The sequence below is a fragment of the Cordyceps javanica genome, chromosome 2 (genome assembly GCF_051103115.1).
Source record: "Cordyceps javanica chromosome 2, complete sequence".
NCBI classification, from domain to species: Eukaryota; Fungi; Ascomycota; class Sordariomycetes; order Hypocreales; family Cordycipitaceae; genus Cordyceps; species Cordyceps javanica.
Window position 1 is genome coordinate 3,586,077 of NC_139296.1, and position 19,962 is coordinate 3,606,038.

Sequence of the window (19,962 nt, forward strand, 5' to 3'; positions counted from 1 at the left end):
GTGTTGCTACCAAATGAACACTTCGAGGACTGCGTCTTCCGAGATCTCGGCTCGCACGGAAGAAAAATATATCAAGTGGACAATGCAAGCCATTTGATTCATAATAATCCAATAGCTAGAATTATGCTGTAGATCTCGAACCCCACGTTCAGCTTAGTGTGCGCGCTTTTCACAGCGGCCGGTAGTAATTCTAACCCAGCTGGCCGATCGGAGCCTGTGGATGCGATTGGCAACCTCTGGTTCATAGACACCAGAAACGAAATATTACGAGAATTGTGATCAAAGTGAGACTATTTCTCCGACAGAGAAAGGTTGAGCTGGCCCAGCTGCCGAATTCGCGCTTCTCGGGGATGCGGGTGGCCTCCCTTGACTGACATACTTTATTGCGCCAGCGACCTTTCACTATCCCCATGCGCTGTGGTGTACACTGAGACTCGTGGCATGTTTCTACAACCTAAAAAACACTGCACTGGGAAAGGATTAGGGTTTTGTCGTCACGGGGCGGCAGGACTTTGTCTATGTTAGGAAGCGATTAGGTATTGTGGTTGGGCTCCTCCGTCTATCCCCGCCTGAGTATGAATTATATTCTATATTCACAAAACAGAAAAGATAGCGGGAGACACAGCGGGGATATCTTCAGCTTTAATTTTAGTTTGGAAATAAATTGCCGGTTGGATGAGCATGAGGTCGGTCGCAGGGCGCTAATAAGGGGGGAGGGACATGAAAGCATGAAAGGCTTGGTCGTGGATTTCCGCGCCTTGAAGGATGGCGCGCCTCTTTTGCTCATGGTCAAGTGAGCTAGGGGTTGGTTGTAATAGTGTCAAGGCATTATTCGTTTTGATCGGTGATGGTGACCGTGACAAGCAATGGCGCCGTGCATTATTATTATTGATGAATAGTGGCAAAACCTGGCAACCTGGCAACCCGACTGCCCAGCTCGGTAAATTGGCAGGTCGAATAGGCGAGGTATGCTGCAGCGAGGGACTGGCCAGGATGGTCGGGCTGTTGGAATGTGACAAGATGGCTTGGTCTCTGCTTTTCTCTGGTAGATGTGCGAATGATGATACGAGTAACCCCTACTAGATATGTAGTCAGTCGATGGGCTGTCGGGAATTCCATTCCAGAGCCACCGCGCGCCGCGCCACCCAACGAGCCTCCCTTGAAGGTGTGGCACTGCGAGGACCTGCCCAGCTGCCTGCCCACAACACCATGGTGCTGCGCTGTGTTGATCATCGCCGCCACTCACAAGTAAACATTGCATTCCTGAGCTTCCAAGCCGCTCGCTTTTCCTTGGGAGTCTGGCACGTTTCGCCTCTGCCGGTAAGCCCAACATTGTGTGATTTCATTTGCAAGAGAAGCACAGCTGTTTCCACTCTTCCTGATCCGCCTCTCCAGTCCTTCTCCTGCCGGCCAGCCCTCCGTTTGTGCCCTCGCCATCCTCTCCCTCGTCCTCTTTTCCTTCTTCAACCACGTTGCCGCAACGGTCCATCGCTAAGTTTCTCTTTTGTTTTTCTTTCCCGCCTATCGTTGTTTTTGGGCTTTTTCGGTTTTCTTCCTCCCACAGACGCTTGATTTGGCTTTGCAACTGCTCCTGCCCGACTCTGTCTTATACGCTCGACTCCCCTCGAAGCAAACACTTGCTCCAATCGCCTATTACAACATACCTCGACAGCTACCGTTTCCGCCTGTTTTGACACTGGAAATCCCTTCTGGCCCGAATCGACAAAACAAATAGATTCTGAATTCGACCCCGCTTGGTTAAATCGCCTATTATTCTCCAGTATTATGTTCTAGCTTCTCTTACCAACATACAAACGAGAAATGGCTGAGGCTGCCGTTTCCGCTGCCCGCTCTCCGCTGGCCGAAGCGGCCTATCGCATTAATTCACCTATCGTTTACCCAGATCAGCCTCTGAACAAACATCGGAATCAAAGAAGCGAGCATGAGAGCACACCCGAGGCAGTGGCCTGCCACCGCGCGCGACAGGTGCAATCTCCCACGACTAACCGAGTCGCTCCCGACGCACGCGTGTCCGCCATCATGAACGAGCACCAGGCAAGCGAAGAAGATAAACGCATGTCGCAAGCCTCGTATGCATCTACCTCGAGCAGTCGCAGCAAGCGAAGCTACAAAACACACATTGGCCCATGGCAGCTTGGACGCACCTTGGGCAAGGGCTCTTCTGCTCGTGTGCGACTTTGTCGTCATAACATTACCCACCAGCTGGCTGCCGTCAAAATCGTCAACCGACGTATGGCGTATCTTGTCCAAGATAGCAGCTTAGCTGCACTGAGCAAATGGGACAGCCACCTTCCCGAGCCTTCAGACGGCCATATGCGTGTTCCCATGGCCATCGAGCGAGAAGTCGCAATCCTTAAGCTTATTGAGCACCCCAACATTATGAAGCTCTATGACATCTGGGAAAATCGCTCCGAGATGTAAGTTGACAACCTCACAAGTATACTCAATCTGATACTAATGTTGTAGTTATCTTATTCTCGAATATATCAACCAAGGTGATCTTTTCACATTCATCAACACTAAAGGCCGTCTATCGGAAGAACTCGCTATTTTCTTTTTTCGACAGATGATAAGTGCCATCGCTTACTGCCACTCATTCAACGTTTGCCACCGCGATCTGAAGCCGGAGAATATTCTCATCACGGAGGACCTCCAAATCAAGATTGCTGACTTTGGGATGGCTGCGCTTCATCAGACGGCTACCCATCATCTTGCAACCGCCTGTGGTAGCCCTCACTATGCTGCCCCGGAACTACTTAAAAACAGGCAGTACCGTGGTGATAAGGCCGACATTTGGAGTATGGGCGTGATACTCTATGCTATGCTCTCTGCGACCCTTCCGTTTGACGATCCTGATCTGCGCGTCATGATGGGCAAGACCAAGAAGGGGGTGTATGAGATGCCGAAGCATATCAGTCCCGATGCCCAAGATCTCATTCGCCGGATGCTGCAGGTGAATCCCGAGCGTCGTATCAATTTGCAAGACATTTGGAACCACCCTCTGGTTCAAAGGTACAGCTACCACGACGACTTCGGTGACCTCAGCAGCCAAATGCTGGGCAAAGGATTCAAGTATGACCCTGTACCTCGCAACGAAATTGATCCACAGCTACTACGACAACTTCGATCCATGTGGCACATGTTCAACGAGCAAGACCTTGCACATAAGTTGACTAGCGAAAAGCCAAACGACCAAAAAGCCTTCTACTGGCTGCTACATGACTATCGGGACAAGCAACTCGAAGACTTTAAGCCAGAGCTGGCTCATTCGATGAGCGATTATCATCACATGAAACCTTCAATCTGGAAGAAGCGTGTATCAACCTGCCAATTCTCGCAGCCTCGCGCAAACGGACACGGCCGCTCTATCTCACGTTTCACTGTCATCTCTAACGCTGCTGAGGGCGATACTGCCACGGTAGTCAACTATGACCCATATAGGGCCAGCGGCAGACTGCAACATTGCGACTCTAAAGCCAGCCATGCCAGGGTCGCCGTGCATCGCGACAGTGTTTCGTCCCCTGCCACCCATGCTCGGGCGCGAAGCGCATCCAACGCAAACGTTCGCCGCGCTGGGGCTAATGCAGCCAAAAGCGTCGCATCCGCCAAGCTGGGATCTGCAAAGGGCTCAGTGGCCTCGCTCAACAGCCGTCAAGGCACCCCTTCGCGCAGCGGCCCTGGCCTTCGGCACAAGCGGGCTGTCGATTTCACCAACCTGCGCAAGCGCTCGAATTCGACTTCAAATGTGCAGAGTCCCGATCGTCGACCCGGAACAGCTTCCTCTGCTATGCATAACGGGACCAAACCTCTTCAGCGTGTACAAAGCAACATACCTGCCGTACCCAAAGTGCCTACCGTGTACAAGCGTCCCCAGTCCGATACCCCTCTTGTAGTCAAGAATGCCTCTACTCTTTTCCGCGATGAGCTTCGCAACTTTAGCAATGACATTGCTCGCAACTGTGATGAGGCTTTCAGAAGCACTTTGATCTACGAGGACTCCGTGATTAGCGAAGGTGACAAGAAAAACCGCGACTCGACTCCGTTTTCATTTACCGCTGTGAGTCCATCTGTCGCGACTGAGGCCACTGAGTTCTCGTCCAAGTCATGGAATCACCATCCATTACCTGCTCTGCCTGCTGAGGACGGCACATTGAGTGATGCAACCACTGCTGCTGACTCGCGACCCGGTTCCGGAGAGGGCTTTGGAAGTGGCAACGAATATATCATCGATGGAACGGAGCAAACATCTATTGCCTCTGCTATTCCTCGCCAAGTCGATCGGCGAAGTGTATCTGCACCCGCCGCTAATCCTAATGGCAAGAAGACATCGGTGCTGCCATCCATCAATGAGAACTTTGGTGTCAACAATTCCACAAATGACAAGTCGCGAACTGTCTCAGCGCCTCAAGCGGCATCGAAGCAGATGAATGTGTCAGCCGGAGATGTGGATTACCTGAACAGTACCGAGAATACCATTCGTATGGTGGTGGATTCCCCTGCTGGTCAAGTCGATGCCAAGGCAGCTGATGTGCCTGTTGTCAAGAGAAAGTTGACAAAGGAAGAGCTGGGGCGCAAGCTTCATCTGCACATCGCATACAATGCGGATCGTGCTAGTGAAGCCGGGCCTCACTCTTCGGGAGATGACCCTCTAAGCAGTGGCGGTGTTCGCAGGATGCGATCTTGGTTCAGACGTGTTTCGAAGACAGACTCTGAGCCGGAGACGAGTCCGCAGAGCACGGAGAGCCAGAAATCGCCGGCCACCTCCCGCAGTTCGCAGGAAGCACAGTCAGCGGCAAACGATACATCTTCAAAGAAGCGCGCGTTCGGCATTCCTTTCTGGAAGCATGGCCGATCACAAGAGCCAGACGCGGCTGCAAACACCGAGCATGCCGAGAATGAGAGGCTGACGACTACAACTGACCAGGCGCGCAGAAAGAGCTCAGCCGTCGCAACTGTCAACAGCTCTGGATCAGGCACGCAGCGTGGCATCGAGGTTAAGCAGAATTGGCTGACACGTCTTTTCCGAGTCAAGCCAGCCACCAGCTACGTATGTATGAATACATCTCGCAGAAAAGCGCGACAGGAAGTGGTGATGCTTCTGCGGGAATGGCGACGCTACGGCATCCGCGACATCCAGGTGGACAAGCAACGCAATATCATCTTTGCACGAGTTGCAGCTAAGAACTGTAGGTGCTTACACCTTGGTGTAAACTCGAATATTTTACTTATCATGTTGCAGATCTCAATATCAAAGAAGTTGCGATTGCCGCCGAGGTGGTGACTGTGATCGAGCACGGCAGACGCCAACCACTGAGCATTATCCGATTTACACAACAGCGTGGAGCAGCCAGCAGTTTTCACCGGGTCGTGGATACGATCCGGATTGTGTTTGACGATCGAAATCTAGTCGTCACGGACCGAAACAAGCAAAAGATGATGATCAGCACTCTGGCATCTGTCAACTAATCACTCTGGGCAGTGAAGGCTCTTCCTCACGATGCTGCGTTAAGTCTGGCTTGATTTCGAGAATTCGTTCTGTTTTTCTTTGGCGTAGTGCACATAGTCCTAAAAGGGGACAACCACGCATTCTCTCTCTCTCGCTCTCGCTCTGTCTTTGTTCTTTTTTGTTTTCTCTTTTGGTTGTGGGCCTTTGTTGTTTTTGAATTTTCGAGTTGATGGCTTTTTTTCCGGTTTGATCCTTGAAGCTAATAATCAATGGGCGGAGAAGCGCGCCTTCATGTAGCTGTGGAAGCTAACAGCCAATTTCTTGGCCTTTTGCCTCGTTTCTTTGAATTTGTAGGAAGGCGACAGCCCTAAAATTATTGTTTTTGACTTGGTTTTTTTTTTCTTTTTTGGCTTTGAATCGCCGTCAAGCCTTGTTGGATGAGTGAGAAGAAGTGATCAGGGAACAGAGTCTGCCTGTCGGATACATATACATAATGCGGCGTTGAACTGGAAGCATGAGTCAATAAAATTCGTTAATATGGATGGCTGCAACTTGAAGACTCAAACTTGACACTTCACGCAACACCTTTGATATGACCCTTGTACTGTTTTCTAGTCTCATATCACGTTGCGAAGCTCTAATAATGTGCCTGAGCTGTAGTGATGGCTCTAGACAAAAGCATAGTGCTCGTCATTGAAGCTGGCTGCGTGACTGTTGATGCTCTAGAATTTTTTTGCTGTCCCGGATTTCTTGTTCTACGCACGCGTCCACCATTTTCGATGTTGCATGTGTATTGAGCACGTACGTTGCCCACTTGTTACTATGATTACTGAGGCCGAGAGACTCCGGTTGTTCTCAATACGCCTTTCCAGTACTAGGATAACATGTGCAGACCTATAGCGAGGATCAATAAACCGGTGTTGTTTGTTTATGATCATGTGTGTATGGCCAAGTACATCGCACAGCAGCAAGGAAACCAGGGACGGCCCCCCGTGTGAGCACGGCGCGGCGGGAATGTGCGTTGCTCGTGGGCTATGATGAATGGGCTTCTAAATTTAGTCTCGTGCGTTGGCATGCAATACAGACAGAAATCCACATTGCATGGAGCGCCGCCGAATGATTTCATTGCGATAGTCTGGGAAGAAGGGGGTTGCAGTGCGTAAAATGGACACGAATATAGAAAGACACTGGGGGGGGGACTTGTCGACGTGCCAAAAGGGCTGCACAAACGTCCGACGTAATTAGCAGATGTCAAGGAAATGCGTCATGGCAATAGCATGTTTATTCTGGGTCTGCAGACTAATGCACGATGGCAGCAGCACAGCATCGCGCTGTGGGAAAGGCCGTCCGAACCGGGCTTTATGGCGTCGGAAAGGACCGGAGTCAAGGAGCGGCGCTGGGCGGACGCCAGCGAGATGTGGAGCAGACATGCCAGGCCAATGTGCCTCGGCTCTTGGGAGGAGAAGTGACGTCGTGAGGGCCGCCGGTCGGTCATGGGGAACCCTGGAGGAGGAGGAGGGGGGAGGCGTAGAGTTTGGAAGTCTGGCGCGTGCCTTTTTTTTTTTTTAATTGCATTGTATTTTTCTGGGGGCGTGTAGAGCTCTCCGGAGAGACCAAGTAGAGAAGGAGAGAAGAAAGTTGCAGTCGCCGTAGAGGATGAGACGTGGTTCTATTTATACAGGGCCACACAGCGTCCGCGCTTACTGCGAAAGCCGCCGAGAAACACGGCGAGGGCCTGTTTCTGCTGTGGCGATATTACTACAAGGCGCATGTTGGAAGAGTAATACGCCCACTGGGATTTGCTAGTAAGGCCAGGACCTGCGCTTGAAGAAGAATAAGCAGGCAATTTAGACGCGATGGATGGGAAAGAAAATATAAATGCAACGTGCATGGCCCGAATCGAATTTGTAGCTTGTCATTTCTTGCTATTCAGCAAAGCGAGATAAGGCGTCGAGTAAGTACAGCTTTGCTCCCAACTTCTCAGGTCACTGCAAGCCAGAAGGCATACACTATCGAAGTAGGTATCTATCTGCCACTGCGCTCGGAACTCCGTGCCTGCCGCCCCCAGTGCTCCGAGCCACATGTGTGTGAATGGGATCGGAGATACGGAGCATACTTTCTTGTCGCCCTTTGTTTGTTTGGGAATTGCGTTTTTGGAGTTTCCATTACCTCTTAACAACTCGTTTCACACCTCTGTGCGGTGCGCCATCGGAGCCTGCCTGCCTGCCTAGCTGTGCGGGCGGCTGTGGTTGTCGTACAGGTCCGTCGGTGTGTGTCGGCCGGGGGGCGCCGCGCCGCCGCTGCGGTGGCTAAAAAGTTATTCTGGACGGCAAACCAATGTTAGGCTTGGTTCGCAATGCACGTCGCTGCTGAATCTGCCGAGGCCCTGGGGCGAAAAGTAGTGCGAGGGCGCCCTACGCCAATCTCGAAGCATTCCGCTACTTACCAACTTGGCCATCTACAGGGAGCGGCCTCTGGTGAGCAGACTTTGTTCTTGTTGCAACAGAGAGCCTGTAGTTTACCAATATCGTCCGGTTATACAAGCCGGACAGCATCGTGCAGTGGACGCTCAAAGCTAGAGCTACTCGTAGCCTCCTAGGAAGACGGTACATCTTGACGATTTCGCTTCTGGGCCATAATTAACTAGTGAAAACCGACCTCCCCCCCCCCCCCGCAGCTCAAACTAGCAGCGCCTGGTAAGTAATTGCTTTACAGGCAATGTAACTGGTCGGAGCCAGTTCTCCTCTTCCTCGCCTTGCAGACGAACGCAAAAGGGTTGATAGGCGAGTCTGCAGGATGCACATGCATTGCCTTTGCAATATACGACGGCAAACTACTCCGTACCACCAGTCCTGTCACATTTTCCGCTTTCTGTTTCTTGCAGGGAACGGAGAGAAGAAGGGGAAAAAGAAAAAAGAAAAAAAAAAGGTCCTTGGCTTTCAGCAAACCGGGACAAAAAAAGAGAGAGAAAAAAAAAGGCTTCGCCCTCGCCCTCCATCTCCCCCACAGTTGGTTGGCGCGCCCGCCACAGGCGGCTCAAAAACTACCTAGTTAATAACCTACCGAGTACCAGACCAAACTCCATCCACCCGAGCATGGACCGATGGGTGCCGACGTACGGAAATGCGGGAGAGGGGATGGATGGGTGGCGGCGAGGCGAGGCGAGGCGAGCGGACATGGAAATCCCAAGTGGCATTGTGGTCATTATGTGTCATAGTTGTTCACGCCCAACGTCTCCTGCTAGCTGAACCGCTTGCTGCTCTGTTCCGGACGACGGCGCCGCGTTGCTCGATGCTGCTAGTTTAGTAGCCGGGAGGTTTGAAGTTGAAGCTTGTGAAAGGATTAAAGAACGGCTCGTACCCCCCTTTGCCGTCATTGAAAAGCAACCGCAATAAACTCGTTCCTCCTTCTTCTCTTCCCTCCCGAACCCGGTCTCGATACTTGGAAAGACAAGCGCATCCACAGGACTTTATCAAATCAAATCTTGGAAACTCTCAAGGTATGCAATGCAAGAGCCAGTCGTTTCTGACTTTCTATCACTGCCCTCCCCCCCTCCACTACTTACCCCGGCCCACTGGAAGCCCCGGCTTTGCGCACCGACGTTTGTCTACCTACTTGGGTGGCTACTGGGTAGTCACTGCACAACGGAGATTTGGCCTCGTGCGCCTAGACAATTCTTTGCCCTGCTGTTCAAGCAAGTGGAAAAGACGGCAACGGCTAACAAGAAGCCAGTTTGGCCACGGACGGTTCGAAGAAAAAGAAAAAAAAAAAAGGACACATCGCGCGCAAGTGCACAACTGCAAGTCCCGGCGACGAACCGAGAACGACGGGATAACTTGAACAAGTCAAAAGCGCACACATCTGCTCCTCCGGCCCTCTGTTCTGGCGCCCGATCCAAATCTCCACTTCCTGTGACGCAACGGATTCGCTTTGGCTTTTTGGGGTAGTTTTGGCGCTATCCGCTTTCCGAGCCATACACACACACCACCCCCCAGCCCGCAAGGAGAGCGACTCTCTCTCGTCCCCCCAAAGGCGGCCTTGTCCAAAACCGCCCGCCCACTCAGTGCCTTGACACGTGAAGGGGGAACCGATTCATTCATCGCAAACGACATACCCAGAGGGCGACAAGATCCCGGGACAGCCATCGGCTCTAGAACCTTGTTATATACGTCCAGTCCCCCCCCCTCCTCCCTCTTCGTCCTCCTAGCGGTTTGAAACTTGCTTCGCATAACCTCTTTTCTTCCCCTCTACTCTTGCATCTTCTTTGCATTGTTCCTCTCTATACACGAACAGCAACTAGACATTGTCCTCGTCTTGCATCTCACTCTCCTCTCTATCTCTCTGTCTCTCTCTCTCTCTCTCACACACACACACGACAGGCACACTCACACCACCAAATCACAATGGCTTCGCAAGATACCATCCTCCAGGGCGTCAACGTCCTCGGCAGGGTCGACCAAGTCCACAAGAAGATCCTCACACCCCAGGCCCTCACATTTCTCGCCCTGCTGCACCGCTCCTTCAACGGCACCCGCAAGAGCCTCCTGGAGCGCCGCAAGCTGCGCCAGGCCGAGCTCGACCGCGGCGTCCTGCCCGACTTTTTGCCCGAGACCAAACACATCCGCGAGAATGCCACCTGGAAAGGCGCGCCGCCTGCGCCCGGCCTGGTCGACCGCCGCGTCGAGATCACCGGCCCGCCCGACCGCAAGATGGTTGTCAATGCGCTCAACTCGGAGGTCTTTACCTACATGTCGGACTTTGAGGGTAAGTCTTTTTTTCCAGTTTTTTTTTCCCGTCTTTTTTTTCCAGTCTTTTCTTCTTCTTTTTTGCCTTGTCACGATATACTTTGTCTTCTTTCACTTTCATATACACCCCATCTCTGTGCTGGCACACGATATTGCCTGTTTTGGCGGTTCTGGCCATGCGCATCTACTAAGCCTATCCACTACAACCCCGGTTAAGCTGGCCCTACGATGCGGCTCTGTTTAACGGGTTTTTTTTGGGTGGTGGGTGCGCGTGAGCTATCTAGAGCTTGCAATTGCAGCAGTGGGAGGTGATTTTTTGAAAATTTTCTCCCTTCTTTTTTTTTTTTCAAAAACCTCTTCCGGCCACTCTGAAACTCAACCTTGCTTCGCTACTCCCTGCCCGCGGTCTCAATGCCTCGGGTGCAGGCTCTCCCTGCCCTGCTCGGCCCGGGTACTCGCGCGCTGCTCCGAAAATATGTGGGGCGTGGGGTACCTCTTGGGCCGGGGCAAGCCAGAGAGCTTGTGACAGCCCAGAACAAGCAAAGCCGAGCCACGGTTTGGTGAGGCCAGAGCCTGGCTAGCAGATGAGCGAGGTTGGTCTCTGGTCTCAATGGGGATTGACCCGGGAATCGTGACTCTTGTTTCCTTTGTCCTTTATTCTTTGTCTCCCACGTCTCCACCACCGCGCAAACATACACCAGAACCATGACTGACGTCACCGCCCAGACTCGTCCGCTCCCACCTGGGACAACATGATCAACGGCCAGGTCAACCTCTACGACGCCATCCGCGGCCAGGTCGACTTCAAGCAGGGCGCCAAGGAGTACAAGCTGCGCACCGACCGCAAGCACCCTACCCTCATCGTGCGCCCCCGCGGCTGGCACCTGGAGGAGAAGCACGTCACCGTCGACGGCGAGCCCATGTCGGGCTCCCTCTTCGACTTTGGCCTCTACTTCTTCCACAACGCCGTCGAGTACCAGCGCCGCGGCTACGGCCCGTACTTTTACCTGCCCAAGATGGAGAGCCACCTCGAGGCCCGCCTGTGGAACGACGTGTTCAACCTGGCCCAGGACTACATTGGCATGCCCCGCGGCACCATCCGCGGCACCGTCCTGATCGAGACCATCCTCGCCGCCTTTGAGATGGACGAGATCATCTACGAGCTGCGCGACCACTCGTCGGGCCTCAACTGCGGCCGCTGGGACTACATCTTCTCCGTCATCAAAAAGTTCCGCCTCAACCCCAACTTTGTCCTGCCCGACCGCTCCGCCGTCACCATGACGGTCCCCTTCATGGACGCGTACGTCAAGCTGCTCATCCAGACCTGCCACAAGCGCGGTGTCCACGCCATGGGCGGCATGGCCGCGCAGATCCCCATCAAGGACGACAAGCAGGCCAACGAGACGGCCATGGCCAACGTCCGCGCCGACAAGCTCCGCGAGGTCCGCGCCGGCCACGACGGCACCTGGGTCGCCCACCCGGCCCTCGCCACCATTGCCCTCGACGTCTTCAACAAGCACATGCCCACCCCCAACCAGCTCTTTGTCCGCCGCGAGGACGTCCAGATTGGCCAGAACGACCTGCTCAACATGAACGTCCCCGGCAAGATCACCGAGGAGGGCATCAAGAAGAACCTCAACATCGGTCTCGGCTACATGGAGGCCTGGATCCGCGGTGTCGGCTGCGTCCCCATCAACTTTCTCATGTAAGTCATCTTTTTTTTTTTCAAAATTAGTCGAAACAACCCCCCGCATGCTAATCATCGAAAACAGGGAGGATGCTGCCACCGCCGAAGTCTCGCGCAGCCAGCTCTGGCAGTGGGCTCGCCACGGCGTCACCACCGCCGAGGGCAAGCGCGTCGACAAGGCCTACGCTCTCAAGCTCCTCAAGGAGAGCGCCGACGAGCTGGCCTCCAAGGCTGGCAAGGGCAACAAGTACCACCTTGCCGCTCAGTACTTTGCCGGCCAGGTCACGGGCGAGGACTATGCTGATTTCCTGACCAGGTATGCCGCTCGCCAAGAAGACTTTTTGGCATCCCTGACCCCGAGTCTCCCGTTTGCTGACTTGAGAATTCATAGCCTTTTGTACGATGAAATCACTGCTCCCGGCTCCCCCGCTCCCGCCGCGAAGCTATAAGCAAAGAAGAACCGATACCAAACCCAAAAAAAGAAAAAAAAAATACCGCATCATCAACGCCATACCCTTCTACCTCTCCTGCGACCCGACCGAGGCGTCGTTTCCTGACACATGCAGCCTGTCTCGGGACACAATTGTACACCTGATACGAATTTCTTTTGAACTTTACGCACTGGATCATGGTTTCTTGTTTGATTGAAATTTTCCTTTTTTTTTTTTTGCCCCTTGTCATCTTGTGAATGCAAGACAAAAGACTGGACTCGCAAAAGGAAGCTGTAGTAGCTTTGAATTGACAAAACCTACCTTGACATGATGGCCATTGATTGGGAATTCTTATGATACCAGAGACTCGAGATTTTCTTGTCTCATTTTTTCTTTTTCTCTCTTCTTCTTTTTCTTTTTCCAGACTTGATTACTTTGATCAGTCGGCGTTGAAGGATTGCATTGGGAAACAACTGGACTAGTTTGAGGCATCACTACCAGCAAAACGATTTTCGCATCACATTTGTGGGCGACGCGATACAAGCACGGTATCGGTGATTTTGACATTTTCTTCTTTCTTCTTCTTTAAAACATGTAAGCCCATGTTCTTTCAGCGAACAAAAATTTGTCCCGTTCCGCAGACGGGAATGCAAGACGGAAGTATGCGGAAACTAGAACTTTTGCGCCCTATGCGACCAATTCTGAGTGATTTTTTTGGCTGCCGGGCTCGAAGCCTACGTTTTCCGAATCGGTCTTGTATTCCGGCGCAACCCAGCCAGCTCAACCTTTGTGCCGGGCCAGCCGTGCAGCATGACGACATGTGCCCAGTTCCGTTGCTCCGGGACGGCCATCAGGATATCTCGGCCGGTAGCAGCACGCTGTAATAGAACCTCTTTTGTATAGGTAGGGCAACTGCATACTCGGGGGGGGCGAGAGTAGTTGTCCAGGCCATGCACACCAGCTGCTGACCTACTAGCGACCCAGTGGTAGCCCAGTAAATTAACAACGACTTCGGCTGACAATAGCTTTCGCTGGATTAGCCTCGGTCTTGGTGGAGCAGAGCCTCTGTGGTTGCTCTCCAAGAACCCCCCCCCCCCCCCCCTTGCGCCCGCCCGCCGTTGTCTGTTCCGGGCATGTGCCAGTAACGGCCGCTCCTAGCAAACGGAGTCCAACTTATAGGTAGCTTGAGCCGAGCCACGCCAGCTCATCCGTTGTACTGGTAATAATAAATGCTCATCGTCCCATCTCACTAGATAACGGGACCCCTGTGGCTCTGGACGTTTCTAGATACCCAGGTCTTGCATCTCTTGTTCCTTTCTTGCTTCCCCCCCTCCTCCGTCCATTCTCCGACCTCGTCCGCCATCCCAACAATCCTCCACAGCCAACCTCGCCATGACGCAAAAAACCGTCGCGCCCCGTCAGTCGCTGTCGGTGGTTGACAACCGCACCGGCAAGTCGTACGAGGTGCCCATCAAGAACAATGCGGTGCTGGCCACCGACATCAAGAAGATTGCCGCGCAGCCGCAGGACGGCGACCGCCCCGAGGACGAGACCTCGCAAGGGCTGCGCGTCTACGACCCCGCCTACATGAACACGGCCGCCATCCAGAGCAGGATCACCTACATCAACGGCCAGGAGGGCATCCTGCGCTACCGCGGCTACCCCATCGAGCAGCTCGTCGGCAAGAGCAGCTTCCTCGAGACGGCCTACCTGCTCATCTACGGCCAGCTGCCCACGGCCTCGCAGTACGGCGCCTGGCAGCAGGAGATCCTGCACCACACCTACATCCACAGCGACATTGAGGGCATGTTCAAGTCCTTCCGCTACGACTCCCACCCCATGTCCATGATGACGGCCGCCTTCGCCACCCTCGGCGCCTTCGCCCCCGAGGCCAACCCTTCCCTGCAGGGCCAGAAGCTCTACACCGACGCCGCCTCGGGCAAGAGCCCGGCCGCGCTCAACGCCCTCGACAAGCAGATCCTGCGCATCATCGGCAAGGCCCCGACGCTCGCCGCCGCCTCCTACCGCATGCGCCAGGGCCGTCCCTTCAACCGCCCCGCCCAGGGCCTCTCCTACACCGGCAACTTCCTCTACCTGCTCGACAACCTGTCCGGCCACGAGTACCAGCCGCACCCGGTCCTCGAGCGCGCCCTCGATGCCCTCTTCATCATCCACGCCGATCACGAGGTAAACTGCTCCACGGCTACGGTGCTGCAGGTCGGCTCCTCGCTCGTCGACCCCTACAGCGCCGTCGCCGCCGGCTGCGCCGCCCTCTACGGCCCCTCCCACGGCGGCGCCTCGGAGAGCGCCATCCGCATGCTCATGGAGATTGGTAGCCCCGAGAACGTGCCCGAGTTTATGCAAAAGGTTGAGAAGCGCGAGCGCGTCCTCGTCGGCTTCGGTCACCGCGTCTACAAGAACGTCGACCCTCGTTCCAAGGCCATTCGCGCCCTCGCCGAGGAGGTCTTTGCCGTCACTGGCCGCAACAAGCTCCTCGATACCGCCATCGCCCTCGCCAAGTATGCCGGTGAGAGCGAATTCATGCGCAGCCGCAACCTGTACCCCAATGTCGATTTTTACTCTGGCCTCATCTACCAGGCCATGGGGTTCCCTCTCGAGTACGTATTCCGTCAACCCAACGCAAGATTGCATTTACTGACGTTAAATACCACAGCTTCTATCCCGTCCTCTTCGCTGTCCCTCGATGCGTCGGATGGCTTGCTCACTGGCGCCAGCAGATGCTAACCCCTACCGGCGTCAAGATCTGGCGACCCCGTCAGCTGTATTTGGGCGACGGTGAGCGCGATTACCTGGATATTGAGCGTAGACTGGGCGATGCCAAGGCTACCGTTTTCGACTCGCCGTCGCAGGTTCATCACGGTGGTGACAGCAAGCGTAACCAGCTCGCGACGTTCCGCGACGAAAATGGCTCGCTCGTCAAGCCGAAGCTATAGATAGTTTGGGAAGTGCAGAACTGACATGTCACGATTTATAGAATTCCTCTTGTTGTAAAACAAAATATTGACTTGTGTATTTACTGTTGTATGATTTGTACAGCTGATCTAGCAGACCTTTATGACAAATATATACTCTTCACTTGGACTTTTATGTCATGGCATTCAAGACGGCAGGCTGGCAACGAGGCGGTCACCAATGGCCTTGATGCTGTCCTCGAATTCCTCGGGGCTGCCTGCGGCCCAGTTGGCGCCGTCACGACCGGGGACAGCCTCGTCGCCGGTGAACGCGAGATACAGGACGTCTTTTTCGTCGTGGCCCGCGTCGCCGTTCAGGCCGTCGTTGGGGAAGCACAACTTGGCGAGCGCCAGGGACGCCTCGCCGGTGGACGTGAAGCCATTGGTGTCCCCCCAAACACCGTAAAACTAGAAATGGCGGTACGTTAGCTCGCAATGATACAGCAACAACTTGATTGTTCAGATTTGACGTGCCACCTGGTTGTTGCACACGACTGCCATGACGCTCAGAGGCCGCACACCGTGGTCCCGGGGCGAGAAGGACGGGCTGCCGCCCTCGTTGCCAAAGACGACGTAGCTGTGCAGGTTGGCGTCGAGGTCCCGGATGCCATATGTGCTGACCGTGTCGACAAAGGCCGTCTGACCCTGGCCGGAGGGGTCGTTGGCGCAGTCGCCGGCCGCGTTGTTGGCGCCGTCGCAGTCAATGTCCATGTTGTCGTACTCGCCGTCGGGGCCTTTTAGGAAGATGGCATTGGGAATGTCGCCGCAATAGACGGCGCCGGTGCTGAAGGGGCCGGAGAGGGCATTTCCACACTCGCCGGACTGCATACAAGTGAAATCAGCCGTCAGTCCATTTATTTATTTACTTATTTATTTGGTCAGGCTGAGATGTTGGCTGGACATACAAGGTGGGCTTGGTAGAGCGAGCGCAGGTTGTCGGGCAGATCGTAGGCCGACGCTACGGCACCGAGGGCGGCAATAGTAGAAAGATTGACGAGCATAGTGACAATAAAAGTCTTTCGGGAGATTGGCGGTTGCTTGCATTGATTGAAAGGTGTATAAGAGAAGCAGGGCCAACGGGTATATATGCAATCCCTCGCCCCCCCGCCTATTTTCCGGTGCAATGTCCGGTGTTAAGATTATACAGGCCCTGTATTACAGTCTAGTACCTCCGGTGTTGTTTGCCGGTGTTGACCGTGAACAATGTAACCATCAAAGCCATCAGCCGTGCCAAATCGGGCAGTCGGAGCGCTGATACAGGGCTACGAGTATTAGCTCTTATGCGCTAGGTTTATAATTGAGACGGTCCTGTAACAAACAGTGTGGTCCTCGGAAGAAATCCACGAATACTTGGATGAAGATATGCTGATCAATGGAGAAGTTAAGCCTCTTTGTGGCTTGCCATGGGGATCACATTATGGCACTGGAAATGAAGCTTATCATGTAGCCTTTCGGGGTCTCGAATACGATGTACCACATACTACAGGGGATAAATTCCCAAGTTATTTATGGTTTCCATTCGCCAGATATGTAATCGCAAGCCGTCTGCTCATCCCGACAGTTGGTAGCCCAGACGAAGTCATGATTCAACAGAAAAGGGAAGGTGAACTGCACAGTGAAGCTACACTAGCACGCCGAGGTGAGACAAAATCGCAGGAAATCTACAAGTAGTTACAGCTTGGCGCGCCCTCATCCATTTGTGACACAATGAAGCACCGGAGCCGGCCCGTCTGCCCGTGAGGTGCTACCAAAACTCATTCTCCGGAGATACCCCAGCGGAGCGATCCTATCGGCAACGTCATAGACAGCTTGGGGCTGCATCGGCCATCTACTTTGCACCTGAAAATTCACTACGACAAATGCCACAGTCATAGATAGTTGCTCGTGCTGTCACAGATGCGCCATCTGGGGAAATAGCGCTTCCCCGCCTCTCCACGATCCCAAGTGGGTGATCTATACAGAGCTCCAGCTCGCAGCGTCGCACAGACGGAGCCCCCGGATGGATTGATGGTGGCGGATCGATGCTTCACAGGTCATTCTCAGCAGGGCGACCGAGCATCTAAAAACCACGGTGGTTGTCTGATTTTGTTGGAAATATGGTGCCACGCAATCAAATTAGTCCACTAAGAATGATACCTCAGATTTCTCTAGCGCTGCACAGTGCGCACGTAAGCCACGCACCCCAATATAAGCACAGTGCCAGCGTTGTCTTGCGTCCAACAGTCTCAAAAAGGCTCTCGGAAACCGGTCCCGCGGGGCGCACGACGAACGATAGAAAAAAAAACGGCGTTAACACTACAGCTGGAGAAGACTGCTGTCTCTCCATCGATCGAGAACAAAGAGTAGCAGAGAGGGGCGTCACCCACAGCGAACCATGGCCAAGAGCCGCAAGCACGAGCTGGTGGACAATGGTGGCGAGGGTGGCGGCGACGGGTACGGCGCCTCGATGCGGCTGCAGCAGGCAGAAAACCTCGAGCGTCGTGCGAGACGCTTCATGTACGCGGCAGTCGTGATGGTCCTCGTCTCGCTGCTTGCGCTCATGGGCGCAACGGTGGTCCGACGACCGTCAATGCTCGAATGCGACCAGTTACTTTCGCCATGGTGTATGTTTGCCCGTACTGGAAAGGGAGGTTATCGCGGTTTTCTTTTACGCAGTTTTGCTGACACTCGTGCTGCTCGCTTTAGCTTCACTATGGCCGGCCGTCAAGTACACCGAAGGTGATTTGATCAACTTCTTCAATCACACGTCGATATATAGAGGACCTCCGACGCTGGAACGAGAAACTGCCTGGAATTCGCTGTGGTATCGTACGTGCTTTCATACTCGACTCGCTGCTGAAACATGCCTCTAATGTGATGCAACGCATTTCTAGACCACGCAATGCCAGTCAGCAAAGAGGGCATCTACGCCCTCAACAAAACCAACCCGGACCTCTACTACGAAGTCATTGGCAGCGACCCCGCTGAGCCCACCTACGGTGGCATTCCCGAAGTCTTCCACCAGCTTCACTGCCTGGTACGAACCTCTTGTCGCTGTCATTCTCCTCTTGTAACGTGCGACTGACTCTACTCCCAGAATCTCATTCGCCAACATAGCTGGCCCATTGAGCAGTTCTCCAAAGACTGGGGCGACCTGTACCCCGACTTTCTCTGGGACAATCCCGTGCTTGGCCGCATGCATGTCGATCACTGCTTCGAGGCCCTGCGTCTGGCGCTCATGTGCACTTCGGATATCACGCCCGTCCTCAACGAGCACTACGACGACCCCGACTTTGACCGCAAGGCCGACTTCAATACACACCACAAGTGCCGCGACTTTGATAGCATCGCCGAGTACGTTGAGGAAATGGGCTATGATCTGCCGCCCCCCAAGATTTTCACCGACGAGGATGCACATGAGGGGAGACGTTTCATCACGCCGGTCAAGCCGAGGGAGAGAAAGTGAAGCTCGAATACGAAAGCTTGTATATAGGCAGCATCGCCACCCATATGAACAATGTATCGCATTAGGATAAGATGCGATTTAACCCGTCCACTGTCTCTGTGAGCTGTTGCCTTTCGGGACAATCTTCTGATCTTCCAACTGTGGCGGGCTTCATATCAAACAAACACGCAAAACAGAAAAGGCCCAGTTATATAACTCTTCAGCAGTTGTTTATATCACAACTCAAACATGAAATCGCAGTACTAGACATCACATATTTTGCTGCTCACTTGCACAAGCTGTGCCTTTGTCGCCTCCATAATCCTGTCACGAGCTCCAGGACTGCGACGACCCCATACACCCCAGCAATCACGGCTACATCGAGGACCTGATCGCTCATCGGATACTTTGATCCCTTGCGTGAGATGCCTTCTCTATCTAGCCCAATGGCTTTCACGATGGACATGACCATGCCTCCGAGCCATACCACCATGTTGACAAACAGCCATGCAGAGATCTTGCCCGCAGCACCTCTAGACCAGTGCAGAGTAGCACCCATGAGTAGGCCAACATAGGTAAAAGGAAGAAGCCCGATGCCAAAGTATATCAGCTCCAACCTCACAATCTCAAGCGTGTGCATCAAAATATTGCAGATGATAAGAATGTAGTAGACTCCAGCGACGATTCGATATAGCCATGATTCCTGTTGCAATTTGCGTGGCTCATCTGCGAGAAGCCCTGCGATCCGGTGCTTTGGCATCAGGAGGAGGACGACGAGCGCGACAAGCGCCGCCCAGACGGGCAGAGGAACTAGAACGACATCAACAAAGCATGACGTGGGAATTGGCGAAGACAGTGAGGAATGTGTGCTCTATATCGCTGTTAGCCACGTCAACTCCTTCGGGACAGGCAGCTGCTCGCAAGCAGTGACACCTACGAAGCTTTCAGCGCGATTAGAGCAGAGCATGATACCGCCGCGAGGAGATTCGCGACTTGTCTTGTGCTCTGATGGATAACTCGGGCGTTATCACGTCTAACGTGCCCTTTCTCTTGATATCGCAAATTCAGCGCAAGATGATTCGAGAGTGATTGTGATTGTTTTTTACGTTGCGCTTCTGGGAAACGCCAGGGGTCGCGCGAACTGCTTCATCTGCTAGCGCTCGGAAGGCCAAGGTGCCGAGCCGCACTAAGGGCCATACAAAATCGACTTACATGAAACGAGCGGCTACACTACCA

At 53.7% G+C, this 19,962-nt stretch overlaps 6 protein-coding genes across 6 annotated transcripts; 4 read left to right on the forward strand and 2 right to left on the reverse strand.

Annotated features, from left to right (window-relative positions):
* Positions 1–1,821: 1,821 nt before the first annotated feature.
* V2A60_003581 (uncharacterized protein) lies at positions 1,822–5,487 on the forward strand (the record flags this gene model as incomplete). The annotated part of the gene is made up of 3 exons (XM_083254909.1): positions 1,822–2,438; positions 2,488–5,207; positions 5,261–5,487. 3 exons carry the CDS (start codon positions 1,822–1,824, stop codon positions 5,485–5,487), a joined length of 3,564 nt encoding a protein of 1,187 aa, XP_083111035.1.
* A 4,383-nt stretch (positions 5,488–9,870) lies between these two features.
* On the forward strand, positions 9,871–12,348 carry V2A60_003582 (malate synthase; the record flags this gene model as incomplete). The annotated part of the gene is made up of 4 exons (XM_083254910.1): positions 9,871–10,231; positions 10,939–11,917; positions 11,985–12,215; positions 12,291–12,348. The coding sequence occupies 4 exons, from the start codon at positions 9,871–9,873 to the stop codon at positions 12,346–12,348; spliced, it is 1,629 nt and encodes a 542-aa protein (XP_083111036.1).
* A 1,374-nt stretch (positions 12,349–13,722) lies between these two features.
* Positions 13,723–15,284, forward strand: V2A60_003583 (citrate synthase-like protein; the record flags this gene model as incomplete). Its single annotated transcript, XM_083254911.1, has 2 exons — positions 13,723–14,948; positions 15,005–15,284. The coding sequence occupies 2 exons, from the start codon at positions 13,723–13,725 to the stop codon at positions 15,282–15,284; spliced, it is 1,506 nt and encodes a 501-aa protein (XP_083111037.1).
* A 165-nt stretch (positions 15,285–15,449) lies between these two features.
* On the reverse strand, positions 15,450–16,303 carry V2A60_003584 (glycoside hydrolase family 75 protein; the record flags this gene model as incomplete). The annotated part of the gene is made up of 3 exons (XM_083254912.1): positions 15,450–15,710; positions 15,780–16,124; positions 16,208–16,303. The coding sequence occupies 3 exons, from the start codon at positions 16,301–16,303 to the stop codon at positions 15,450–15,452; spliced, it is 702 nt and encodes a 233-aa protein (XP_083111038.1).
* A 1,373-nt stretch (positions 16,304–17,676) lies between these two features.
* Positions 17,677–18,747, forward strand: V2A60_003585 (oxidase ustYa family protein; the record flags this gene model as incomplete). Its single annotated transcript, XM_083254913.1, has 4 exons — positions 17,677–17,905; positions 17,988–18,110; positions 18,176–18,318; positions 18,379–18,747. The coding sequence occupies 4 exons, from the start codon at positions 17,677–17,679 to the stop codon at positions 18,745–18,747; spliced, it is 864 nt and encodes a 287-aa protein (XP_083111039.1).
* A 265-nt stretch (positions 18,748–19,012) lies between these two features.
* Positions 19,013–19,693, reverse strand: V2A60_003586 (uncharacterized protein; the record flags this gene model as incomplete). Its single annotated transcript, XM_083254914.1, has 2 exons — positions 19,013–19,597; positions 19,664–19,693. 2 exons carry the CDS (start codon positions 19,691–19,693, stop codon positions 19,013–19,015), a joined length of 615 nt encoding a protein of 204 aa, XP_083111040.1.
* Between the last annotated feature and the right edge of the window lie 269 nt (positions 19,694–19,962).